This window comes from Oryzias latipes, chromosome 21 (genome assembly GCF_053564925.1).
Source record: "Oryzias latipes strain Hd-rR chromosome 21, Olatipes_Hd-rR_3.1".
In the NCBI taxonomy this organism is placed as follows: domain Eukaryota; kingdom Metazoa; phylum Chordata; class Actinopteri; order Beloniformes; family Adrianichthyidae; genus Oryzias; species Oryzias latipes.
The window spans coordinates 5212162-5234929 of NC_136257.1; the positions used below are offsets into that span (position 1 = coordinate 5212162).

A 22768-nucleotide genomic window follows, 5' to 3' on the forward strand; every position below is an offset into this window, starting at 1 on the left:
GAAACTAATGAATTTAATTTATTTAAAAAAAAAAAAGTCTCAATGAAATCAGAGACACAGCAGATCATGAACATTAGTGTGATGCGGAGACGACACAAGACATGACATATGCACACCGCCAATGCATCAGTGACCTCCACTAACCATTTAAACAGTTTTAAGGTAAAGATGAAGAATCTTTGGACTGGAGCTAATGTATCTTAAGCTTCAACTCATTTCATGGATCGTTTTTCAAATCAGGCAACATAACTTCTACCCTTTCAGCTGTTTCTGGTGAGAGAAGGCTAAATGAACAGTTTGTGTCCAGATATTTTTAAAATTTGTTTTTTAAAAAAAAGGTATTTCACTGGGTACAATTCAAGAATAATTTTGAAAAAATATTTCTTACATTTTATTGGTGACAAAATATTGGTGGTTCAAAACCAAACCTGAACACTACAACCAGGATTTGACTTGTTTTGTAACAGTGTAAGGACTGCACATACATAGTACATTATACTATGAACATGTAGTTTTTGGATATTTTATTTATGTTAAAAAATAATAAATATACATATTCAGTAGTTCATTTGCTCATAATTAAGGCTAAATACTGCATACACAAGTAATTAATAAAAAACTAAGTTTTATGTTTTTCAGAAAGAGATGACACTGCATGTAAAAAGGATTGAATCCTCCAACAAAAAAGCGGTTGAAACAGTTTGATGCTTGGTCTCATTTTAAACTTTAAACCAGGGTTTGATTCCCAGTGAGGGTCCATGTGCTACTGCCTAACTACCGCATATCTTCCAATAGTAGCCCGGCGTTTATTCGAAAGATATGGCAGCCGGTGTTGGTACAATACGCGTTCGGTCTTCCAGATTGGTACGGGGGCGACTGGTGATGACATCACACCACAGGCCGAACACATATTGTATTTACGCCGGCATTTATTGGCGTTGATTGGTGTCTCTTACAGAACGGCCGCTGTTGGACGATAAACGGAGTGTAGCCACAAGAGGGCCCAAGTCCGGGTGTCCCTGTGCCGGTCCCCAGCCCGGTAAAATACAGGGCTGCATCAGGGAAGGCACCCGGTGTAAAGATCTCTGCCAAACCAAATGTGCGAAACAGCGAAAGCTTATATACCAAAAGACGAACATTTCTAATTTTTTTTAGGTGTTTTTGTTTTCTTTCAACTCTCTGGCAAGTTCAATAATCTGGTTTATTCAATGAAATCTGCACTCAATTAGGACTGACATGTACTATATATGCAATATTTGTCAATATAATAATAAGAAGCACTGAATGTTGAAACTTTACCTCAAATTAAATCCTTATTGGAGAACTGCAGAGATTCAATTCCTTCTATTTACCAGTTTTTGTGTTTAGGGTATAAATAAAAAGTAAAATGTGAGCAATTGTTGAAGTTTGAATAAAATGTTGTCATTTTTGTATTTGAAGTTGAGGTTAGACATGATACAAAGGTTATAAATACTGCTTTGTCTGCAGTTTCCATCAACCTAACTTTAGAAACGGCTATAGAAGGAAAATAACCTTAAACAATATCTGCAGAACTTAAAAACCCTGAAGGACGGCTGTCAATCAATCAGCAGGAGACAGAATTACCAACCTTGAACAATCGACAGGATATGGACCCTTTTTTATTTCACAACATTACTTTATAGTTATAATAAAATTGCTTAATCAATTATTGAAGATGGTTAAAGTGATTGATCTCTAATTATATCACTTCACTTGATTTTACTAAAGAAAATAACCTGCACATAGTTTTGATCATTGATCTGCATGTGCTATGTTGATATCCATACTGGATTTGTCTATTTTACATAATTATTAAGAACTTAATCTTTGTCATGGGATTTATTGATACTTAATGACCTGAAACTGCGCTGGTGAGGCCTAAATGTCTGATAAAAGTTATGAACCGGATATTGATAAATCATGTCAAGCGGTAGATCAGGGGTGGGATTATATTAGTTCACTTCCTTCCTCTCCCTTTGAAGCAATCTTTAATTTAATGTCTAATTATCCTAAATTGATACTGCTGATTGTTTGGTGCTTTATTCTTGCTTTGATTACTTGAAATAAACCTTTTCAAATCAAATCTGACAGTGTTCATGTCTTCAAACTATTTAGAGAGATTTGGATCAAATCTGTCCTCGTTTGCCTTTGGTTTTTCCTGTTTTAGGTCCAACATTTGGGTCAAATGAAACATTTTAATGCTGCAACTTTCTTTCACAAATGAAGTGCATTTTATTCTGAAAGCTGAGCTGAGCTGCAGAGTAATGCAAGATACACAAGAAATGAGTCAAACGGAGGTTTACTGGTACAGATTATGGTAAAGCAGAGAAAAACAAACAGAGAAATATACACACTCCTAACACTACAGCTGTTTTCTTATAAAGATATGCTACAATCCAGAGTTCCAGATCAGCAGTAGGGAGAGAGATGCATTTCTGTCTGCATGTTCCAACAGAAGTGACACTGTGCACCGTCTTTCTTTGATCTTCTCTCAGACGCTCGTGGTTTCAACAGTGGAGAAATCCCCTCTGCTGGGACACGGTGATGGCTGGGACTCTCTGTGCCTCCTCACAGAAAAGTCTGAGGTATTTTTCTAGCTGGGGGAGCGAGGGGGACGGTTGCTGGTGCAGGATCGGATCGGATGCTCCAAAACTGTTTCTGTAAATGTAGTAAGGCAGGAAGGGGGCGGGGGGTGGGAGTAAATCCACATGCTACAGCCGCATCGGTACATTCACTTGTGTAATTTTCCATAAATGAGTTAGTTTATTGTGAGAAAGTGCCCATTTCCTTCAGTAAAAACCACCCTAAAGTGTTCTGAGGTGAAGCGCCCTCGCTTTGACTCGCCTCCAAACCAAAGACGAGGAGCGTTGACTGAAAGCGGTTGGGCTTTGGAGGCGACAGGAATGTCCTCAGGCCTGAGCGCCGTCAACAGAAACGTCCCAAAGAAGGCTACATATCACAAAAACATGTGAGAGACGCTGGAGCACAGGAGGGGAAACGACGCCAACACAGCAGCATCAGTTAGTGCCTATGGGTACGACAGGGAAAGAAGGAAACCATACATTTCTGAAATGCATAGATGCCCCAGCAGCACCCTCCCCTCCCCTCCCTCCCTGCCCAGGGTAGATGCCGGATCACCGTGGCCTCTTGCGAGTGACGAAGATGAGGACCCGCCGGATTGCGATGAGGCGGTCTTTGAATGACGTCATGGCTAGGATGGTGAGCTGGGCTCTGCTCTCCAGCGGCAGGACGGCCAGCAGCCACCAGCACCAGGCGGGACCGCTGGGGCTGGCCTGCAGAGACACCGGGTTCATCTGTGAGGGCAAGTCATGCTTCATGAACATGGAAACAGAGAGCTCTCAGCAAGGGGGGAGGGGTTGCTTTGTGCCAACAGTCTCGCCCACAACTAAAAAGGGAATTTCTAATGAACTGCTCTTCAAAACCTGTCCTAGAAAACGACAGTTTTGTTTTTTTAAATGGCTAAAAACGGCATGATTATAGTTAAAAGACCCCTGGGAAGACTTTTAAAATAGATCAAAAGAGGATCGGAGTGGGTCTTCAAATGTCTGCATGTCCCAAAACATTAAAGCAGATGACAGGACTTCCAGTTTCAACACAAGACGGTGTAAAAGTGTGTGTCTTCATACCTGTGGGTCTGGGTCTTTGCTGGGCAGATGTCCAAAGTGGCTGAGGATCTGACTCTTCATGTTGTCCTTCAGTGAGGTGAACCAGTTGCTGGCCTGCTCATACACAGAGTCATGCAGCTTCAGCAGGTCGCTCAGATCCTCCCCATAAACCTGATTCAAAACATACAATTAGCTTCTGTTGCCACCGCTCCAGGTTTCTCTCACGATGAAATGCCCGTGGGGAACACATCCGTCTCTCGGCTCACCTTCGAGTCTTCCAGGTACTCTATCTTGGCGGTGTTGTAGCCGTCTCTCTGGCCGTGGCTGAGAACCTTGAACCGCGATATGCCGATGGTGTCCACCACAGATCGCCCATCGGGAAAGAACTTCACGTCTCGTACCTGCAACAGTTGACCTGGAATGAATCCGGTCCGACGGGAACCAAACGGACGCCGAGACCAGTAGAGGCCCTCCTCACCTGAAGCATGCAGCCGTGATTGGCGAAGCCTTTCAGCTCGTCGGCTATGCACATGCCGAACTGTTTGGTTCCCGTCTCCATGGAGCGGCGGATCATAAGGCGGTAGCGCGGCTCAAAGACGTGCAGGGGACACGGGATGGTTGGGAATGCCATTGTGCACACAAAGATGGGCACTTCCTGATTCAAACTGAAACGGACAGAAAACGGTTCTGCTGGTGGGGGTTTCCACGGGAATGTTTGCAGCAAAAGTCAAACCAAGGAGGAGCGGAATTATCATCACACAGCACAAACATCTCATGCAGTTCCACTTAAAATGTCTCAAAAATCTAAACAGCTAAACTCACTTGGACAACTCCTTCATTTCCTCTTCGTGGATCTTTCTCCTCTCCACCAATTCGTCTCCAAGGTAACGCTGCAGGACTTCCTCCATCAGAAAGGTCTTACTATAACCCCTGGCTGCAAGATACTTCAACACCACAAAAAAAAGGAGTCAAGATCGTACACCGACGAGAAACAAGCCCTTTATTTGATCCATTTTAAATGCATGTAAAACTATAAACCACCCTAAATTAAGTTTGCAGGCAGGATAACGGTATCGGTGCTGCATGCATACCTCAGCTAGATTTTCTTTGCAGAGGGGGCAGTTAGAGTTGTGGTCCAGGCAGCGCTCCAGACATTTGAGGCAGAAGGTGTGTCCACAGGGGGTGGTGACAGGTTCATAGAACAATCTGTAGGACAAACGGACCAGATCAAATGATGGCATCAGTAAAAAAAAAAAAACAACAAACTTCTAAACCAAACAGATGTGGTCAGAACATCCACCTCATGCAAAGTGAGCACTCCATGTCTCCGCTGTCCAACAGTTCGGTGGCAACAAGCCTTCCTCCAGCTACTGCAGCGTCCTGAATAGTGCACGGTTCATCTGCAAGGGGACACACAATTCCATAAACAGAGATCTCAAGTCCTTCTAGGGTAAAATCTCATCAACTTCACTAAACCTTTTTGTGGCATGTTGGGGTAAAAATACTTTTTTCAGATCTGTTAATAGTACTTAGAGTTAGTCTCCTCAGCTTCCGTTCACTGCAACATTATTTGCATTAGGCCTGCACAATAAATCGCAAATTTATGGTCTTCACTATATCAAACTGTGCAATACGCGTATCGTAAAAGTTGTTGAAAACCGCAATAAATGGTTACCTTAAATGTGCTGAAACAATCTTATGAAGTATTTAATGAATTAAATATATCCCTTTATGCATTTGACCAATCGGATGGAGCCCTTTAGTGTTAGATGTTTGCCTCCTGAGTAGACTCTTAATTAAATTCAGCTGTTGCAGAGAAATGGAAATGATGATACTGGCTGTTTTGCCATTTGTTCATTTATCACAAGTTATTTCATAATCACAATAGTGATCACTGATATCTTAAATGGCAAGTTTTCCTCATATTATGCCTTACTTTGCACTTTATTGATGTTGCAGTGCTGAAACACGATGAGAGATTTGAGTTGAAAAAAAGATCTTTTCATTTAAAACTCCCGGCTAAAGTCTGGAGATGAACCTATATAATTTTATTATCAATGAAATCTGTAGTTATGTCATTAGTTAACAGTAAATCTGAATAAGTATGATTTTCTAAACTAGCCTTAATTTTTTATTTTTTTTAGTAAAGCTTTATTCCTTACCAGGTCTAGGAAGTTTGGAGGGAAGGTTAAAGTTTGCTAAAGGGTCTTCAGTGCTGCGTTTCCTCTTAAGGCCACCAGGGGGAGCCGGTAAGGCAGCTAAAACGTCAGGCAGACTCCTGGAGCTGCCTTCTCCTGCAGCCGGATCCGATTTGCCAGGAGGCAGAGCAGAAGATCTGGAGGACAAGTCATCCGCCGGAGCGCTTTTGAACACGCTGAACTCCGTTTCCTACACGTATCGCCAGACAGAGACATAAATTAACAATCGCATAGTGCAAGGTTCTGAGACATAAACAAGTTGAAAACTCAAAGTAAACTGATTAAAAAGAAAAAACTAACTGAATCACAAATAATGTCAAAAATAACAGAAATGTGAATGTAACCACAATTTGAATTACTTCACTTCATTAAGGTTACATTTGTAAAAAAATAGATTTTATGGAATTGACAATTGACATTGGGATCTTTTTTTTCAACAACCTGTGAGGAGCAGCCAGCTCTCTGCGTCAGCGGCCTGAGGGACCTGAGCAACGCCGGGGGTTTGATGAGCCTGGAGGCCAGGCCTCCCTGCAGAGGGTGCAATGGGGTTGTCAGCTCCTCGTTCTCAAACACAGAGGAGAAGAGCTCGCTGAGGACCTGAGGAGACAAAATGCGGTCATTAACTGATGTCGAAAGGCCACGGAGATGAAAAGAAGCAACAGAAGCGTGAGGTCATTGCACGTCCTCTGCCTTAAAAGTATGACGACAAGAATATCCTGGTCACAAATCACTGTTTGGCAGTGTTGAGTTAATCAACAGGTGGTTTTTTTTTTTTTTTTTTACTTAAATGTCCCTTTAGGGGCTCCGTATCCTTTCAATGTATTATTTTGGTAATTGTTTTGTGGTAAAAAAAATAAATAAATAACAGAATAAAACATCAAAACAAATCAAAATAGTATAAATCAAATGAGAATAAATCAGGATGATTAAAAAAAAAAAGGAGAAAAAGAACTTCACCTTTTGAGCTTCCAGTTTCATTTTGGTCCAGCTGGGCCTCAGCGCCACACACAGCAGGTACTCCTGGAAAGCCTCATCGTGTCGGCCGGCTTTGCTCAGGGCAGCGGCCTTGAGGGCGTGGGCCTAACAAGAGAACAGAGACGTCGTCGTGTTATCAAGCAGAAACATTTCGAGCGTTCTTGAACGTGCGCCAAACGCCCGATGTGAACGTAGCCGGTTCAGAGTCTGCACAGTTATGTGACAGAAATGCAAAGTAAGTGATAGTAATTTAGTCAAGGAGACATTTTATAATAATAATCATAATTGATACTTTATTTATCCCACACGGCTCGGCTCGTGGAAAGCGGGAATCGATCTGCCAACCCTTTGGTTGTCAGATGACCTGTTATACCACCTGAGCTAAACTGACGCCCATTATTAAGGTTTTTGAGTGCAGAAAAAAATATTTTAGCAGTTTTAAAAAAAAAAAAGTTAAATTTATGGAGAAGTAGACATTAAAACAAAGAGGATGTTTTACCTTAATAAAATGTTTATGGGTTTTTAAACTGAAGAGAAAAAAGTGAGGTCATAGCTGCCTATCTTGCACTGCTTGTGTTAGAAACAAAACAACAAAAACTCTTTCCTCTTGTCATTAGGAAACAAGCTGTTCTTGGCAGTAACAGTGTGCACACTTCAGAAAAGATATCACTGACAAACAACACTTTACAGCAACCCATGCAGGGTTTTGGCCTCAAATCCCTTTGATTCAGGGTCACCAAAAGCTCACCTTTGTCCACAGAGGTTTCAACCTGCAGAGCGTGTTGGCGTCCTGCGCCGCCTGAGCGAAGTTCCTCATCTCCATGTGCAGCTCGGCCCGTTCACACAAGAGCCGGCCTAAAGAGGGCCCTGCCCACACAAGAACAGATACAGATCAGCTCAGAGGGTCTGCCTCCAGGGGAGGGACGGACGGGCGTTTCTAGGTCTAGCAAAAGTGGGCCAATAATGAAACATGTAGCATGAGAACAGATTCACGTGGACAAGGAAAATACATTTAAGAATAAGGCACCTGCCAGTAGATTATTTTCATTGCAGCACAAGCTGACCTTTTTGCTTTCGTTTTAAGGTAATTGGACACATGAATTTATCAAATGTGGATCTGGTGACGCTCCTGCAGAAATGTTCACCTGTTTGTTTATCGATTGACAGGATTGTCTGTCATTTAATTCACTGGCTTGTTTGACCTGCAACACTGAGAAGCAAACATTTGTTTCTTCTGAAACTAAAGACTATTTTCTTAATGTTAAAGTCAAATATAAATCAACTAAAAGTAATCTCACAAAAGTTGCAAAATAAACTCTTCAACAAAAGGAGGTTATCTGTGACGGCACGGACAATACAGAATAATAAAGCTTTAGAAAATAAGGGGTTCTTTTCATTCTGTGCAGTTGTCCGCCCATTTTGGGATTTTCCGTACGGATTGAATATCTTTTTTGCAAAAATCAGCTCAGTGGCCTTTTGGTAGAGAGTCCGCCCTGAGACCGGAAGGTTGTGAATTCAAATCCTCAACCGAGTCATACTCAAGACTCTAAAAATGGGTCCCAGAGCCTCCCTGGTTGGCACTCAGCATTAAGGGGTTGGATTGGGGGGGTTCTTGAGCACAGCTGTGTCTGCACCTCACCGCTCCCCCAGAGGACGGGTCAAATATAGAGAACTACTTTCACACAGCTCGGTGCGTGAAAGGGACTGGGACTTTAACCGCAATAAGGACTGTGTGAGTTTTGTTTTGAGACATGGAAGGGGGAATATGTGCACGTGTGGGCTGGAAATGCGCATTTTCCTTGCTATTCTTACCCAACCGGATTGTGCTGTTTTACATACGTCATGTCATTCAGTTGTTGTCCCAAAAGAACACGTGAAAGTGGCTGATTTCGTGTTTTGAAGGAAGAAAAAAAAGAGGATTTTTCTTGTATATCTGTACTTTGTTCTTTTAAATGTAGGAATAAAATGTTTTACAGATGCAAGTTTCACCTTTGTTTGGTTTGAAACACTGTGTGAAAACTCTATCTTAAAAATAAAGCAAAAAAAAACAACTGTTTTTGATAAGAAAACTTGAGAAACGTTAAGTAAACTGAATCCATCTTGACATCTCTGCCGAACAATTGTATGGCGGGAGCAAACAGGGAACACAAATCCTGCCAGAAAATTGCAATCAACAGGTTAAAAAGTGATTTCTGAAAATGCATCATCATTATTAATTCTATTAATATTCATAAAAACAGAAGTAGTTTAAATGCCGTTTATGCGTGTAATGAATTCAAACAGGTAAAGACACCTTTTTATGCATTTCCTTGGGAAAGTTTACTTAGTCTTAGTGCATCACACACAGTGTAACTTCTAACTTAGTTAAGTAAATTATGCAGAAAATTTAAGACAACTATAATAATGCTGACATAAATGACTAAAATAATCTTCAAAGACATTATTTGAATAGGATTTTTAAATTTATTTTCTCATGCTCAAATTACATTTATTTCAGCTCCAGTTGGGCGAAAATGACCACAAAAAAATATATCCTACTTTTCATTCCAAATTCGCTAGCTTGAGCATCTCATAAAGAGAAATACTAGAACGCACTGGGAAGAGCATTTTTGGTAGCAACAGCCTGGAAACGGATTTTGCTCCGTTTGGTTTGATGCTCCAAGTTTGAAGACACAACCCCACAGAGATCAAAATCTCATTTTTGACTCAACGGAAAAGTTGACTGGTAGATTTAAAACAAATTTCCAACCTAATTATTCCATTATTATACAAAGAAAAACTGTAGGTGTTATTTTTAACAATGGACACTACGTGAAATGCAAACAGAGAGGATGTCACATCATAATGAAAACATCAGATAAAAAACAACTATTTTTTTCTAAAAAACGCTCTGCTTCTGACATCTTCACGTTGTCTATGGCAGTGTTTTTCAATCTTTTTTGAACCACGGCACACTTTGACCTCGACAAAAATCCCGCGGCACAACAGCATCCGAAAATTTAAAAAAATAAAAAGGAGAAACTCATAGTCTGTATTGATCTACAGCCCCTCCGCAATCTCACATGCATTTTTGTGATAATTGTGGCAGAAAAAGCTGGAAGCTGCAGCTGTTTTTTTCTGAAAGATGTAATAAAAGTTACGTTAGAAGATTTAAAAACTGTTTGATGTGTGTTCGTTGTGGTTTCAAGACGTTTAACAAGGACGACTCATTGTGCGCTGAGACGCTGTCACTTTAACCAATGCATCATGGGAGATGTAGTGTGAAAACGGCCGGCGATCATTTCTTCATAGTTCCGTTCACTTGTTCCACGGTCTGATACCGGATTATGTGGAAAGCTACACCGCTACAGATGAGCTTTACCTGGTATTCTTGTTGGAACTGAGAGAATTTGTGAGCAGAATCGGAACAAGGAAGTGAAGACTTTAACCACTTCTGATTGGTCAGACTGATGACTAAGATTGAGCCTCCAAGAATGATTGGTGGAGACAGTTAAAGGGGCGGGACTTTTCCAAAAACAGCTGACGCTACGGCTAAATCGCGATACCGTTATTCTTAATACAATGTCTTTAATAGAATCAAATAAACACAAAGAAAAAAGTATTTTATGATCTTTCATATTCCTAACTACTCAGTGTTTTATCAGGGCCTGTTTGGATGAACAAAGAGCTGAAATCCTGGAGATTTAAATGTTTTTACATCAATTAATGAGGGCAAATTCCCAAGGCACACTTGGCCATCTCCCGTGGCACACTGGTTGAAAAACACTGGTCTATGGGACCAAAGACCTCTTCAGTCATTGGCCAGGAATACGGGGGCGGGTCAACACAACAAGAGAAAGATGGACACGCTGCGCTTCATAGTCCTTATTCAGACAGTTGACTTATTAAAACTTTATTTTTCGATCACCAGTTTTGAGTCGGAAACCACACTTTTTACTTATTACTTTAGTACAGCCGTTCATGCTGCAAGGCGGTTACTGACAAGAAGACGTGCCAGAGGATGCTAGCAACCAGAGGATGCTAGCAACCAGAGGATGCAAGCAACCAGAGGATGCAAGCAAAAGCGGTGCTGAGGAGACGTCGGGTATGAAGGTAGGCTGCTAAGTGTTTATGACATAGATTGTTGGGAAAATGGTAAGAAACGATGTGCATCACGTTAACATTGTTTTAATGAGCCTGCATCCATCTGATCACATTTCAATTATGGCATTGTTTTTAAGAGAATTCTGTTAATTCTGAGCGAATTAACAGCATTTCTGTATAGAAAAGCATGTAGGAAGGGTTTTCAGCGGTGTTAAAAATCAACATTCTAACAAGTTAACAGTTGGACCCTTTTTTCTGTTGGATAACACGACAATCGTAGCTTTACATTTGTCCGCGGATCATCTGATGCTTCATTCCTTCTTCGTTTAGGAAAACGGTCACTAAAATTTGAGATTTCTAAATGAAATAATGAACGTGAATGCACCATTTAAAAAACGTTACTAGTAACATCTCTCTGCGACAGACTGGTGACCTGTCCAGGATGCCACCTGCCTTCGCCCACAAGTGGCCGGGATAGGCTCCAGCAGCCCCGTGACCCCGAAAGGGACAAAACGGATGAAAATGAATGAATGAGTAACATCTTTGTAACAGGCATTCAGTTACTGAATATTGTGCTTTAAAATTATGGTGTGTGGGAACAAACCAGCTCAGTGGCCTTGTGATAGTCCCCCCCCCCTGACTGCCATAAAAAGCCTCAATCTCCCAGACAAAGCCAAAAATAAATAAATAAATCACTTAAGAAACCCTAACCTCTATTATAAGTCACATTTTACATTCATTTCCACCTTGTTTACTCCATCTGAACTAAAAACAGGTAACTGAACAATTGAAGTCTGTCTGGTTAAAGAATATTTCACTATATCCCAAGTTTTTATGATTTCTCTACAGCTTAAAAATGTCAGCCGTAACTTCTTTGCATGTTTTTTCCCTCTCTTTTTCTTGGAAAACTACACTAGGAGATGCCCTTAAAAGGCAACTTGGAGAGAAGGGCTGAATCTCATTTCTTGAAACCATTAACACCCATCCTACACTGCAGACACCAGAAGGCCTCCTGCTGTCTTTATTGGGAAAACACTGTCTGGCAGTGACAACACTGTGAAGGAACTCGGTCCTCCTGTCACCCAGAATCCTTCAGAACACAGATGGCATGAGTCAAAATTGATCCTGGGAGAAGGATTTAGGAAACAGTGCCACCAAAATGCTTGAATTTATCTAACAGACACCACATTGATTTTATAATTTCTATTAAGGGTTGTGCAACAAGCTGGAACTCACTACACAGTGTGGCATTCTGTGTTCGGCTCAGACAGATCTGGCTGCATGAACGGAGAACAAAATAATAGATGGAGGGAAAGAAAAGGTAAGTTTCATAAAAGACACGACTTGCCTCGTTTAAATGTTACATGTGAAGGTTATGAAAACTTATTATCTTGCTTGTTATCCAACAAAACTTATGAAACAGCAGCAGTGCAAGAGGAGGAGTGTCGATGCTGAGCATTGTATATTATTAAACAGGTGTTAGCCAATAGAACAACTGATCATATAAGACGGATTATGACATTGTGGAGGTAACCAAGTCAAAAGTAAACACACATAATTTCCCATGACAGTGTCAAATAACTGAAGTGAAATAGTAATTTGGATGGGCTGAATCTGAAATCGTGATTTGGTGCAGAGGGGGGAGGAAGTGTGCTACTTAGGTAACGGGCAGTGCGTCACATAATGCCCACAGTGACGCCGCTTAGTGGTGACACGAGGTAGTGAAGTGAAAAGTAGGTCACCTGTTCAGAACAAACATCCCAACTTTAGCTGTAATCTGTAGATAATGACACATTAGGGGGCATGCACAGTTCACTTTATGCATTAAATTAGAGTTTCCCTGTTCCTATAGATGCATGCAATCTAAAGTCTAATAACACCCAACTTAAATAAAGCGCTGTCTAAAGCGCTCTGATGACTTAAATTAAGTGTTGCAAGCAAACATGAACATTTGAAGGCTGTCACTCACCTTGATCCACTGCTGCGTTGTACTTCTCCAATGCCTCCGCTTGGTTCTGCTTTTTCCACAAAATCTCCCCCTCAATCCAGAATCTCCTGGCTCTGCTCTCCGTTGCGAAAAGTTTGTGGACCAAGCCGCTGAGGACCACGTTGATTCTCCGCCCGTCGCCTTTGCTCAGCGCCTGCTTGCACTGTGTACAGCCTCTGGTGGTGGTGGTGGAGTCCTCCTCCTCCTCCAAGCAGCGTTTGCAGAAAGTGTGTCCGCACTCCACGGTGGTGGGCTCGTGGAGCAAACACTTGCACATGCGACACGAAAACAGATCCAGGGGCTCGTCCTCCTCGCAGTCTCCGTCCTCTGGGGCTCCGTCGCCACCTGAGCCGCCGGTTTTAGCGTTGAACGTCGCGGGGAGACCCAGCTCTTTCTCCCGCAGAGTCCGGGCTATAGTGTCCACTAGATGGGGAAGCTCCTCTGGGTGAATTTTGCTCAGGTTGGCCGCTATGCAGTAGGAGTCGAGCGCCTCGGATATCCGGCCAGCGCGTGCCAGAGAGTCGGCCTTTCTCAGGTACAAGCCCCGATCCGGATGCTGCAGATCCGACAGCTGGGAGCTGTAGATCTCCACGGCCAGGTCGTAGTCGCCCGCACGGTTAGCCTCCTCTGCTACCTCCAGCATCTCGGGGCAGATCCCGGCAGCCCCCGGGTTGGAGAGCGGGTGGAGGAACTGCTCGGTGCGGTGGGATTCAACTCCCGCCTCCATGATCTTCGTTACACCGAACGACCAAAACGGTATATATTTGTCACGGATAGTCTGACAGAAGCAGACAAAGTTTTCCACAGTCGGGAATTAAGATTTTCTTATTGCCATGTTTGTTAATCAGTGTTAGGCTAGAGCTGCCAGTGGAAGTAGGTTAGAGTCATTTCCGATCAAATGAGAACCTTTTATAACATTTGTTGTTACGTGACAACCCAAAAAAGCCGACGAATTCTTAAAGCTAAAGAAGAAATGAGCGCTAAGGAGCTACGGGTTTCTTGAAGTTCGCCATTTTTTGTTTCTTTTGCTGGGCAACAATGTTCCATCCACAGAAAGAGTTACACTAGTGTAACGGATTATTTTGGTTGATCCATTAGTTAAGTCCTCCCGGTTCATCAAGTAGGAAGCCCTTTTTCCACCGACTAGGCAGTAGTGACATTTTACAGTTACGATTCCAACTAAACTCAAGCGAAGAAACTAGGAAAAATGACAAATCAATCAGTCACTTTGATCACATTTTAGCTACAGAGCACCGAGCTCCGTGGATCTGGCGGTTGTTGGCTTTATATAACAGACCTCGGGAACTGAAGCCAGGCAGAACGGCTAACGCTTGTTTAGCTAACCCCGAGTGCTCCTTTGCCGCCCGGAGAAGTCTGAAAAAATGTTGTTTCGGGCCAAATATTCTCCTCTTCTCGTCCCCGAACGAACCCGGACTTCATGGTTTGTCCCTCACGCAAGCGAAATCCCACGAAAAAATAAAGTTTCCACCGAATAAAAACATCTTACTAGCTAACCACCTAGCACGGACAGCTAAAACCGTCTTTGGATTTCATATACAGTTGTCCGAAGCAAGCGCAGCGTGACACGTGACCCACGATCTGAGCGACTATTGGCTGGTTCCGTGGCTTACTTATATAACTTAATATTCTTGTATAACCTTTTACAGGCTACAATCAATGCTTGAAAGTCGGTTTTTGTTTTAAAAACAATTAACACGTATTAGTTTTATAGCTTTAGCACGTGTTGTTGATGGAAAAGATAGGCCTTATTGTTTGCTTTTGGAATAAAACTCCCCACTCTTTGCTGGTTTTTATGCGCCAGCCTAATGTTTTATGTAACGTTTTATATAAGGAACGTGTCAGGTTTAGTTTTTCCCCTCCACCAGGACACCCTAGTATGCCACCTCACATGAGCAGAAAGAGCAGTCTCTTCTCAAGACCTCTCATTTAGAGTCAATTAACATTTTTTGTGGTTCCAGACACGTTTTCACAACAGCTGTGACCCAATTCTGACAGCTTCCACACAAAGGTACATTTAGTCCAAGTGACTCAGGCTGGGCAGGGAGTAACAGCAGCCCATCACCCCATTAATGAAGGAATTCAAATATAAATAGCCATACTCCAGTTAGAAATGATGGATGTTGGTATTCTAAAACACTGAGCTATTTTAATTAGAACATGGGTGAGAAAAAAAGAGAGTGACAGAGGAGATCTGAGTTCTCTAAGTTTCAGAATAAAGTGTCCTAGTTGTGAATCTTGTGTCCCAGTTACATTAACTGAACTGAGAGTAACATCCTGAAGCAGCAGTAACTTCATCCATCATTCTTGGCTGCCTTTTAGTGTTTTATTAATTTTTTTGTTTAGCAAATCCTCTGCTCAATTTTATATTTTTATTAAAAAATGATAAAATCAAATTTGCTTAGTTGGTCCATAGTTTTAGCTGTAGAACAAACAGATCATTTTCTCAGGGTGATGGTGTCACTTTGAGGGTTTTAAGTAATAATAGAGAATCTTGACATCTACTGATGCAACAATGCATCAAACCACTTTCATTTTGCATCTACTTAAAAGCAAAAGCAGTGAATTTTTTATTGCTGGATATAAATTTAGGTGTATCCAAATATTGCAAAAGCATTGCTATTTTATTTTGTCTCAATTTTTGCCTCTGCCTATGTTTTTCCACCCGGCTATTCATATTTTTGTTTGCTTAATTCTGATTTCTTGTTTTACCCTGACTTATAAATAAGCAAATAGTGTTAAAAAAAAGAGAGAAAGAGAATTAATAAATAAATGTAGGCGTCACTATAGAAAAGTTACTTTCACAGATCTGATATTTAGTAAAAACTAACAGAAGTCTCAGAATTCTGTTAGAGAATGAACAGAATTCTCTTTGAAATAATTCCATAACATCAAAGGGATGAAACACAGCAACTCAGTGAAATGCATGTTTTGATGCAGGCTCATCAAAACATTTTTAGACGTGATCCACATTGTTTCTTACTGTTATCTCACTGATCTCATGTAATCTCGCTGTTTTCCCGACAATCAGTCATAAACACTTATCAGCGTACCTTCTTAGACGTCCTCCTGTTAGAACCGCCCTGCAGCATGCCTCAGCTGGACCCAAGTAGCAGTAAACAGTGTTGTACCTGACACCGATACAGGCGTTTAAAATGATAAAGTTTGAATCAGGACTTCCATAATTTCTGCCTCTAGTTACTTTGTCCTCGTAAAATCTTGACCAATGAGTGAAGAGATTTTTTTAGTTATGTAGTTCTGTTTACAAGATTTGGTTTGAACCAGGAAAGGCAGCTGGACTGCAGTTTGAATACAGACCAAACGCAGGGTTCAGGACTCAACCAAATGGTTTTCTCGGTCTGAATACCACCTTAGACTCAACCCAAATCTGCAAAGACAGTCTGACAGTTCTGCCCTGAAGTTTGATGTGAGTTCATTCTGTTTAAGCCCACAAAGACATTATTAAAGATGAGGAAACGTGGCTGCTGATCTGGAACTTTTAAAGCATATTTCATTGCATCAGAATGACAAACGACTGAGATTCAGTTCCCTGTGGCAAACATGGTGTCCAATATGTTCCATAATCAAAAGAGAGAAACATCCTCTTGTACAAAAACATCAGGGTGACTCATATTGATTGTCCTGGAAAATCAAACTCATTGGACATGTCACAGTTCCTGCTGAAATACAATTCATTTCTCATGGGACAGCGGGCCTCATAGCAACATAACAAGTCTGCAGAAACCTGTCATGCTTCCTATAATACACCCTTTCCTAACAAAGCAAGCTTCAGTGACCGACATTTTACACAAATATTGTCTTTGTTTTCTCATTGGAGCATTAAAAACAGGAAAAAATAAAGAATGTCAGACATGCAGTGGTACCACGTTTACCTTCACCATCTTGTCTTTTATAAACAAAGGCACAAATAGCTGACATTGCAAAATTTTTCACACCAAATTGATGGAGTTGGTCCCAAAACCAACCATAAACAGGGAGGACAGTTGCTGCAGAAAAAAACTACAACTAAACACATTAATCATGTTGGCTATTGACATAAGTTTAAGTTATTATTATTCAAATGAAACTTATTGTTGAAAGCAGCATGTTTCAAATATGAACACAGATGTGGAACCGATTATATGTTAAATTACATCTTGTGCATGAAAACTCAAGACTTCTTTAAAATTTCAGACCAAAATCCGTTTTTTAGGAGTTTTTCCTCACGGCGAAGGAAGGTCTAAGGGCAGGGATGCCCAGTTTAGTTAGTCTGTTTAGTTAAAGTTTAGTGTTATCCTATTGAATTGTATGCATTTATGATCCTTTTGATTGTACGTTTAACTTTACAATTACCAGTATTTGAGCTTTACAAATAAAATTGAATTGAATTGAAAATTCAGAAAATTCAAATATTTTGGAATTGAATGTGGGGTTTTTTTTAGTTTTTTTTTTAAAACCCTTTGATTAAATCAACAAAACCTGAGAGATAGCATCAGTTATAAAACATTGGGTGAGTCAGTACGTTTTTGGTGACGACATTGTAAGCCTAAGATGCAAAAACTATTAATGAGCGTTCAGAAAAAATGCACCTTATTTCTGCACTGTGTCAAATATAATACAGACTACACATTTTTAAAATGGTTTAATTGATTTATAAATAATTAGGAAGTGACGTTAGGGTGGAGTTAGGGTTAGGGTTAGAATATATGTGAGCACTGCAGCAATTTGCATCTTGGCCTCATGTTTTAAGTGTGTCTAACATGAATTTCTTTCAGTTTTTGTGCTTGGTCACACATAAATACGTGCAAATAATATTAGCTAAAGAGTTAATTATCAACACATTTTGCATCCCTTGAATACAGCAAATCAATAAAATGAGTTGTTATGAGTTATTCTCACCATAAAGGTTTGAAAAATAGCTAAACTTTAACTATAATATAGTATCACATATCTGCAGGACGTCTTCTGGCATGTTAATAGAAAACATTTTAAAACCTAATATAGAATAGGATAGAATAGAATAGAATTCAGTAGATTAGAATTTTTATAACAGACTCAACGTCCAAATGTCAACACTGTGAAGACAAGACATAAAGAAGAATTAAAATAAAAGTAAAACATAAATTATAAACTTAAAAACGACTATATTTCTAACGTATTTATTGCTCAATCTGCTTCTTCTTACAACTAGCTCAAATAATTGATTCTTTTTTACCTTTTTATTTGTTGCCTCAGCAGAATAAATTTTTTAGTCTGCATCATGCGTTTGCTTTATCATTCAGTAACATGTGCAAGGACTCCTGACGGCCTGATTCTGTAACAACCACAACCATTATTTATGAACACACTCGCGCATACATGCACGCTCATGCATGCACGCTCATGCATGCACACATGAGAAGCAGACCCCCATAACACACGGTCATTCCCTTAGAGCACCTGTCTTCCAGCTCGTGTAGCTCATTGTCAATGTGCTCTCAGTCAGTGGGAGTAAATAATCGGGACGGCCATCAGGAACACGTGAAAAATCCTGCTGCTGGCTCGCACACATGCAGCTAACAGTGGGGGGGCAGAGGGAGGGATGTTGCGGTTGCCATGGTGCTTTGAACACCTGATGTACCCTTTTCCGCTGGACTGGGCGCATGTGAGGATGACACTCCCGTCGTTGCTTATCCCAAGTTGCATTCACTGTATTAAAAATTGATAATGTTTACATCAGGATTTTATCAACCATTTACCGTACAAATACTGAACTAATACTCATAATTACAAAAAAAAAAACTCTGAAATAAACAGTGATTTGAGCACGCAGATCCACCTTACTCTTGAGGCATACTTACACCTGCAAAGGTTAAATTCTAGCTTAATTATCGTAATAAAAAGTTATTTACATTTAGTATTAATTTAAAAAAAAAAACAAGGACGAAAAAGTTGTTTGATCAAAACTGGAAACAGTGTCAGAAAAATATTTTTGAAATGCACAGCTTGCAAAAATAAAATAAAATAACCATGGGTGGTTTTTATGTCTTATTTTTAATTTAACTTTAGCTGTATATTACAGCATTATGAGTGTTTTACTAGTTCTGGGATATAAAGTTATTGCTTGTCAATTTTAAATAAGTCTTGAGTGTTGATGTACAAGATTTAGTCTAAGACAGTCAAGTCAGGATGGCAAAGTCAAATTCCAGGTCAAGTTGGAAATATTAAATCAAGTCAAGACATAAAAAGGCAAAATAAGCAATAAAGACTTGAAACTTAAAATGGTTAAAAGGCAAATTTAAAACAAACCTTGTCTAAAGTCCTAAACCGATGCTTAAAAATATACTGTTAACCATATACATACAGATTAAAAAGAAAAAAATAATTCTTTATGCTTATCACCAAAGATGAGCCTTGAACCAAAAGTGCTTTTTGTGGTTCGATACCACAAAGTTTGCTCAGTGCTCCGTCCCAAGCCTGAAGAACAGCAAGAAGTGACCGATGCAATGAACTTTGCCTGTAAAAGTAAATAAATTGTGTACAAAGTTTGAAGGTGCTAAACCTTTAAAAAAGAATTTGACAAAAGCATTATTTCTTTAAATCATGAATGTAGAGTCTGTATTTCAAGACCCTAAATTTGAACTCTATTTTTAGAAACCTAACTTCAGTGTAAAAATAATTTATAAACATATACATACAGTATGTCTTCTAGAGATAAAGGTAACCTTAGCTTAAATAATTTCTTGAATGTGAAGTGAATAAGGCACTCGTTTGATTGTACAGTTACCTGATTGTGTAGCACAGCACACAAATAAACTTTCATGACACTCATGCGTGTGTGCATTCACAAACATTTCACATAGACCTATTTGTTGTGGTAAAACACTTATTTAAGTAATATTCACTTTCACAAAGCTTTAGCCCAATTTTGTGAATTTATACCAAAATGTTCAAAGGGTTAAATTAGGGATTACACTAATCATTACTGATTTGATTTGATACCTTGGTTTTATTCTGACAGCGCAAGCCATATTTTCCAGACAAAAAATCAAATCAAGCAACAATAATTATCCATTAATGTAAGAAATTCCTTTAAGAGCTTTTATAAGCTTTTGCTTTTCAATGCTGGTGTTAAACTAACAAAAATTCAGCATCTTTGCAGTAAAATAAATCTTTGTTTAACTGTTACACTGAATTTAAATTCTTGTGATTTTTTTTTAAATTAAATATTCTGCCCAGGTGCTTCTGAAGAACAAATAAAACATTTACCACAAGATGGCAGTCTAAACCTAAACACAAGGTTTCATAAAAGTTTTCCTCACCCCACAGTTCCAGTAGTGTTCTCCAGACCTCCTGCTGGTTTTTCAGAACCTCTGTCATTCTTGCGGCTGATTACTACCTGTGTCAGGTGTGACATGAAGCAGCTATGGTCATGTAGATCTAATAGCAATTTGTGGTGGGGGACTTTCCTATTATATGTAAACAAAACAACAGAACACACGTTTTTTTGGGTCACTTCCATCTTCCTATAATTCATGGCTTACCAAAGGTAGACAGATTTTCAAACAAAGACTCAACCAAGTGATCAACATTAATCGATTTAATCAATTAATACTTTTTTTTCCCTACCATCCAACCAGATCGATCTGTCTGAAGCAAGTAATTAACTAAAATGACCTATACAATCATGGAATGGAATAAAACAGTTACATCAATCTTGGAAAATATGATTTGGATTGAGACGTGGTAGGTTTGTTTTACTGTAAAATAAAAACGGCAAGTGCATCACAGAACATGTGATGTTAGAAACAAACTGATCGGCCCATCATTTCAGTCCAGTGTATGGAGACGCTTTAAATTTAGCCAAGACATGTGACCATCCAGTTGGATGTGGAAAAACAACAGTGGGCTGAACTTTAGGAAACTAAAATGTGAATGGATTTGACATTAAGTTTTGTCTGCTTGTTTTTTTGTACACATACTTAATTTAGACTTGGTTATCTTGCAGGAAAAACAAGGAAACTGGAAAACTTCACCTCCCCTGTTCAGTACCAGGTATTTCTCTCTGAGTTACACTGGTGGAATTTTTGGCTAAAGATGTTCTGGATTGATTTTAGGTCAGTGAATCGAATCGTTCAAGATGGACTAATATTGGCTATGAATCATATCGTCAACCACAAATTAGGATGTAAATCGAATTGTTTTTCAAATGAATCATTACACCCCTAAAAAATGCATTTGCACAGTTACTGATAGTCTGACAAAAGCAGAGAAAGTTTCTCACAGTCAGAAACGACGGTCTCAAAGTACTTCAGAGGATACTTCATCAGCCTTAATGGTACTCATTAAAATCTTTCAGCTTTATGGTGGTTCCTGCAGCTCATCATAGATCGTCAGGGATTGCTCACAGATACGTTCGTACCCAAATAACACGGCTTATTCTTGGAAATTACCAAGTCAGATGTTAAAATTGACCTTGTTCTCCTTCTGGCATGAGTCACTACATGACTCCATAGCATTAGTAGATCACAACCAGGAACAGAATGCATAACATCAAAGCACGCTCATCTGAGTAATTAATGCCATAAAAAGCTGCTCATATGAATTCCTCCTGCTACATCTGGGTGCCTTTTATCTGGTGTGGCAGCTTTCCCGCAAGCTGTATACGTGTCAGTGAATGTGTGCATTATGTCAGAACAGGAAGCAACAGAGCCCTTCTTTTGGGGGAACCACTGCCTCATGGACCAGTGTTGCAGGTTAGGGAAAACATTCAGAGGTCCTTTTTCCCTGACTGACCCTTGTGTCACGTCTATCTGGGCCTATAAGACATCACAGCTAATGCTCTGGCTTGGTGTCCCTAATCAACGCTGCCTGTCACTTGGCTGTCAGAGCCCACACTCTCTTTTCTTCATTGTCAGCAACACACCTTTGATTCAGTTTAAAATCAGCCTCATTAGGCTACGATTGATGCCAGGTGAGGACCCATTCCCCCTTTTGGGACTGTTGATTCTGTCTTCCTTTCTCACAACTTTCACTCATCAAGTCGGCTACTTATATGACCTGAAGGCAATTTCCTCCTGTTCATCACCATGTATGTATTTGACTCTGCTCGGCAGTGCCTGCTTTTGTAAAAAAAAAAAAAAAAATCATGTCCTTTCTATTACAAAACAGTTTTTCAACAGTAAAAAAAACAATCCTTCAAATTTAAACCTGGCATAAAACTAAAGCTGCATTACACCTCACAATGTGTTTACAAATGATAAATAAATAAGTTATTCATAAAGTAATAAAGAGCTGATGAGGGATTTTCAGAGATTTTTGGTGTCTACGTCACTGTGCGGTTGATTACATCGGTGCAGACGTAACCTGAAAGAGATCAGTGACTGGAAAGTCATGGCTGAGGGGGATGTGGGCAGAAAGTGGAGGATGGCGGTGTAGAATTGATCATTTTATTGTCATTGCACCATTCACTCATACAACATTTAAAAAGTGCCAACCAGTCATGGTGCAGGAATCGTATAAACATTCAGTTACATATACATTAAATTAGTACATAAAAATAAATACGGAAATGAACAAAGTTTGAAAAAAAGAAAAGAAAAACAAAATGGAAAAATTGCTCAGATTCATTCACCATCTGTCTAGTTTTGTTTCACATCCCATAAAAACTGTGAATTTCTTTTTTATTATTATTAAGAGTGGCTGTTAGATAAAAGCAGTATTTTAGTCTGTTTTTTTCTAGCTTTGTTCTATGTCTTAATAGTTCAAACAGACCATGTCTGGGATGTGATGTTGATGCTTTATCTTTATGCAGAGTGCAGGTCTTCCGGTGTTGGAAAAAATTCAAAAATCTTCTGTGCCACGTTTGTGAGCCTCTGGGG

The 22768-nt window shown here is 39.9% G+C and overlaps 2 protein-coding genes across 3 annotated transcripts in view; one reads left to right on the plus strand and one right to left on the minus strand.

Moving 5' to 3' along the window:
* Positions 1–2304: 2304 nt before the first annotated feature.
* Positions 2305–19263, minus strand: lonrf2 (LON peptidase N-terminal domain and ring finger 2). Of its 2 annotated transcripts, none has more exons than XM_023951119.2 (12): positions 12873–19263; positions 7569–7687; positions 6803–6925; positions 6287–6442; positions 5810–6035; positions 4948–5047; positions 4739–4853; positions 4470–4591; positions 4126–4312; positions 3914–4048; positions 3669–3818; positions 2305–3314 (listed from the first exon to the last, which is right to left on the minus strand). In XM_023951119.2, exons 1-12 carry the CDS (start codon positions 13615–13617, stop codon positions 3156–3158), a joined length of 2337 nt encoding a protein of 778 aa, XP_023806887.1. In that variant the 5' UTR covers positions 13618–19263; the 3' UTR covers positions 2305–3155. The 2 variants fall into 2 exon arrangements, with proteins under 2 accessions (XP_023806887.1, XP_023806886.1); XM_023951118.2 differs by having other exon boundaries at positions 2305–3335.
* nms (neuromedin S) overlaps positions 12095–22768 on the plus strand; it is a 31638-nt gene continuing 20964 nt past the window's right edge. Inside the window, exons 1-2 of the mRNA XM_078939140.1 lie at positions 12095–12224; positions 20896–20942. Of these exons, the coding sequence (XP_078795266.1) occupies positions 12208–12224; positions 20896–20942 (64 nt within the window). The 5' untranslated portion in view covers positions 12095–12207. The remainder of the gene's footprint in view (positions 12225–20895; positions 20943–22768) is intronic.

Excerpts from the sequence above, each read along its gene's own strand:
- lonrf2 (XM_023951118.2), bottom strand. The coding sequence starts at position 13,617 with ATGGAGGCGGGAGTTGAATCCCACCGCACCGAGCAGTTCCTCCACCCG. Across the intron at positions 6,443-6,802 it reads TGAAACTGGAAGCTCAAAAG|GTCCTCAGCGAGCTCTTCTC; the intron begins GTGAAGTTCTTT and ends TTGTCTCCTCAG. Across the intron at positions 3,336-3,668 it reads GCAAAGACCCAGACCCACAG|ATGAACCCGGTGTCTCTGCA; the intron begins GTATGAAGACAC and ends TTGCCCTCACAG.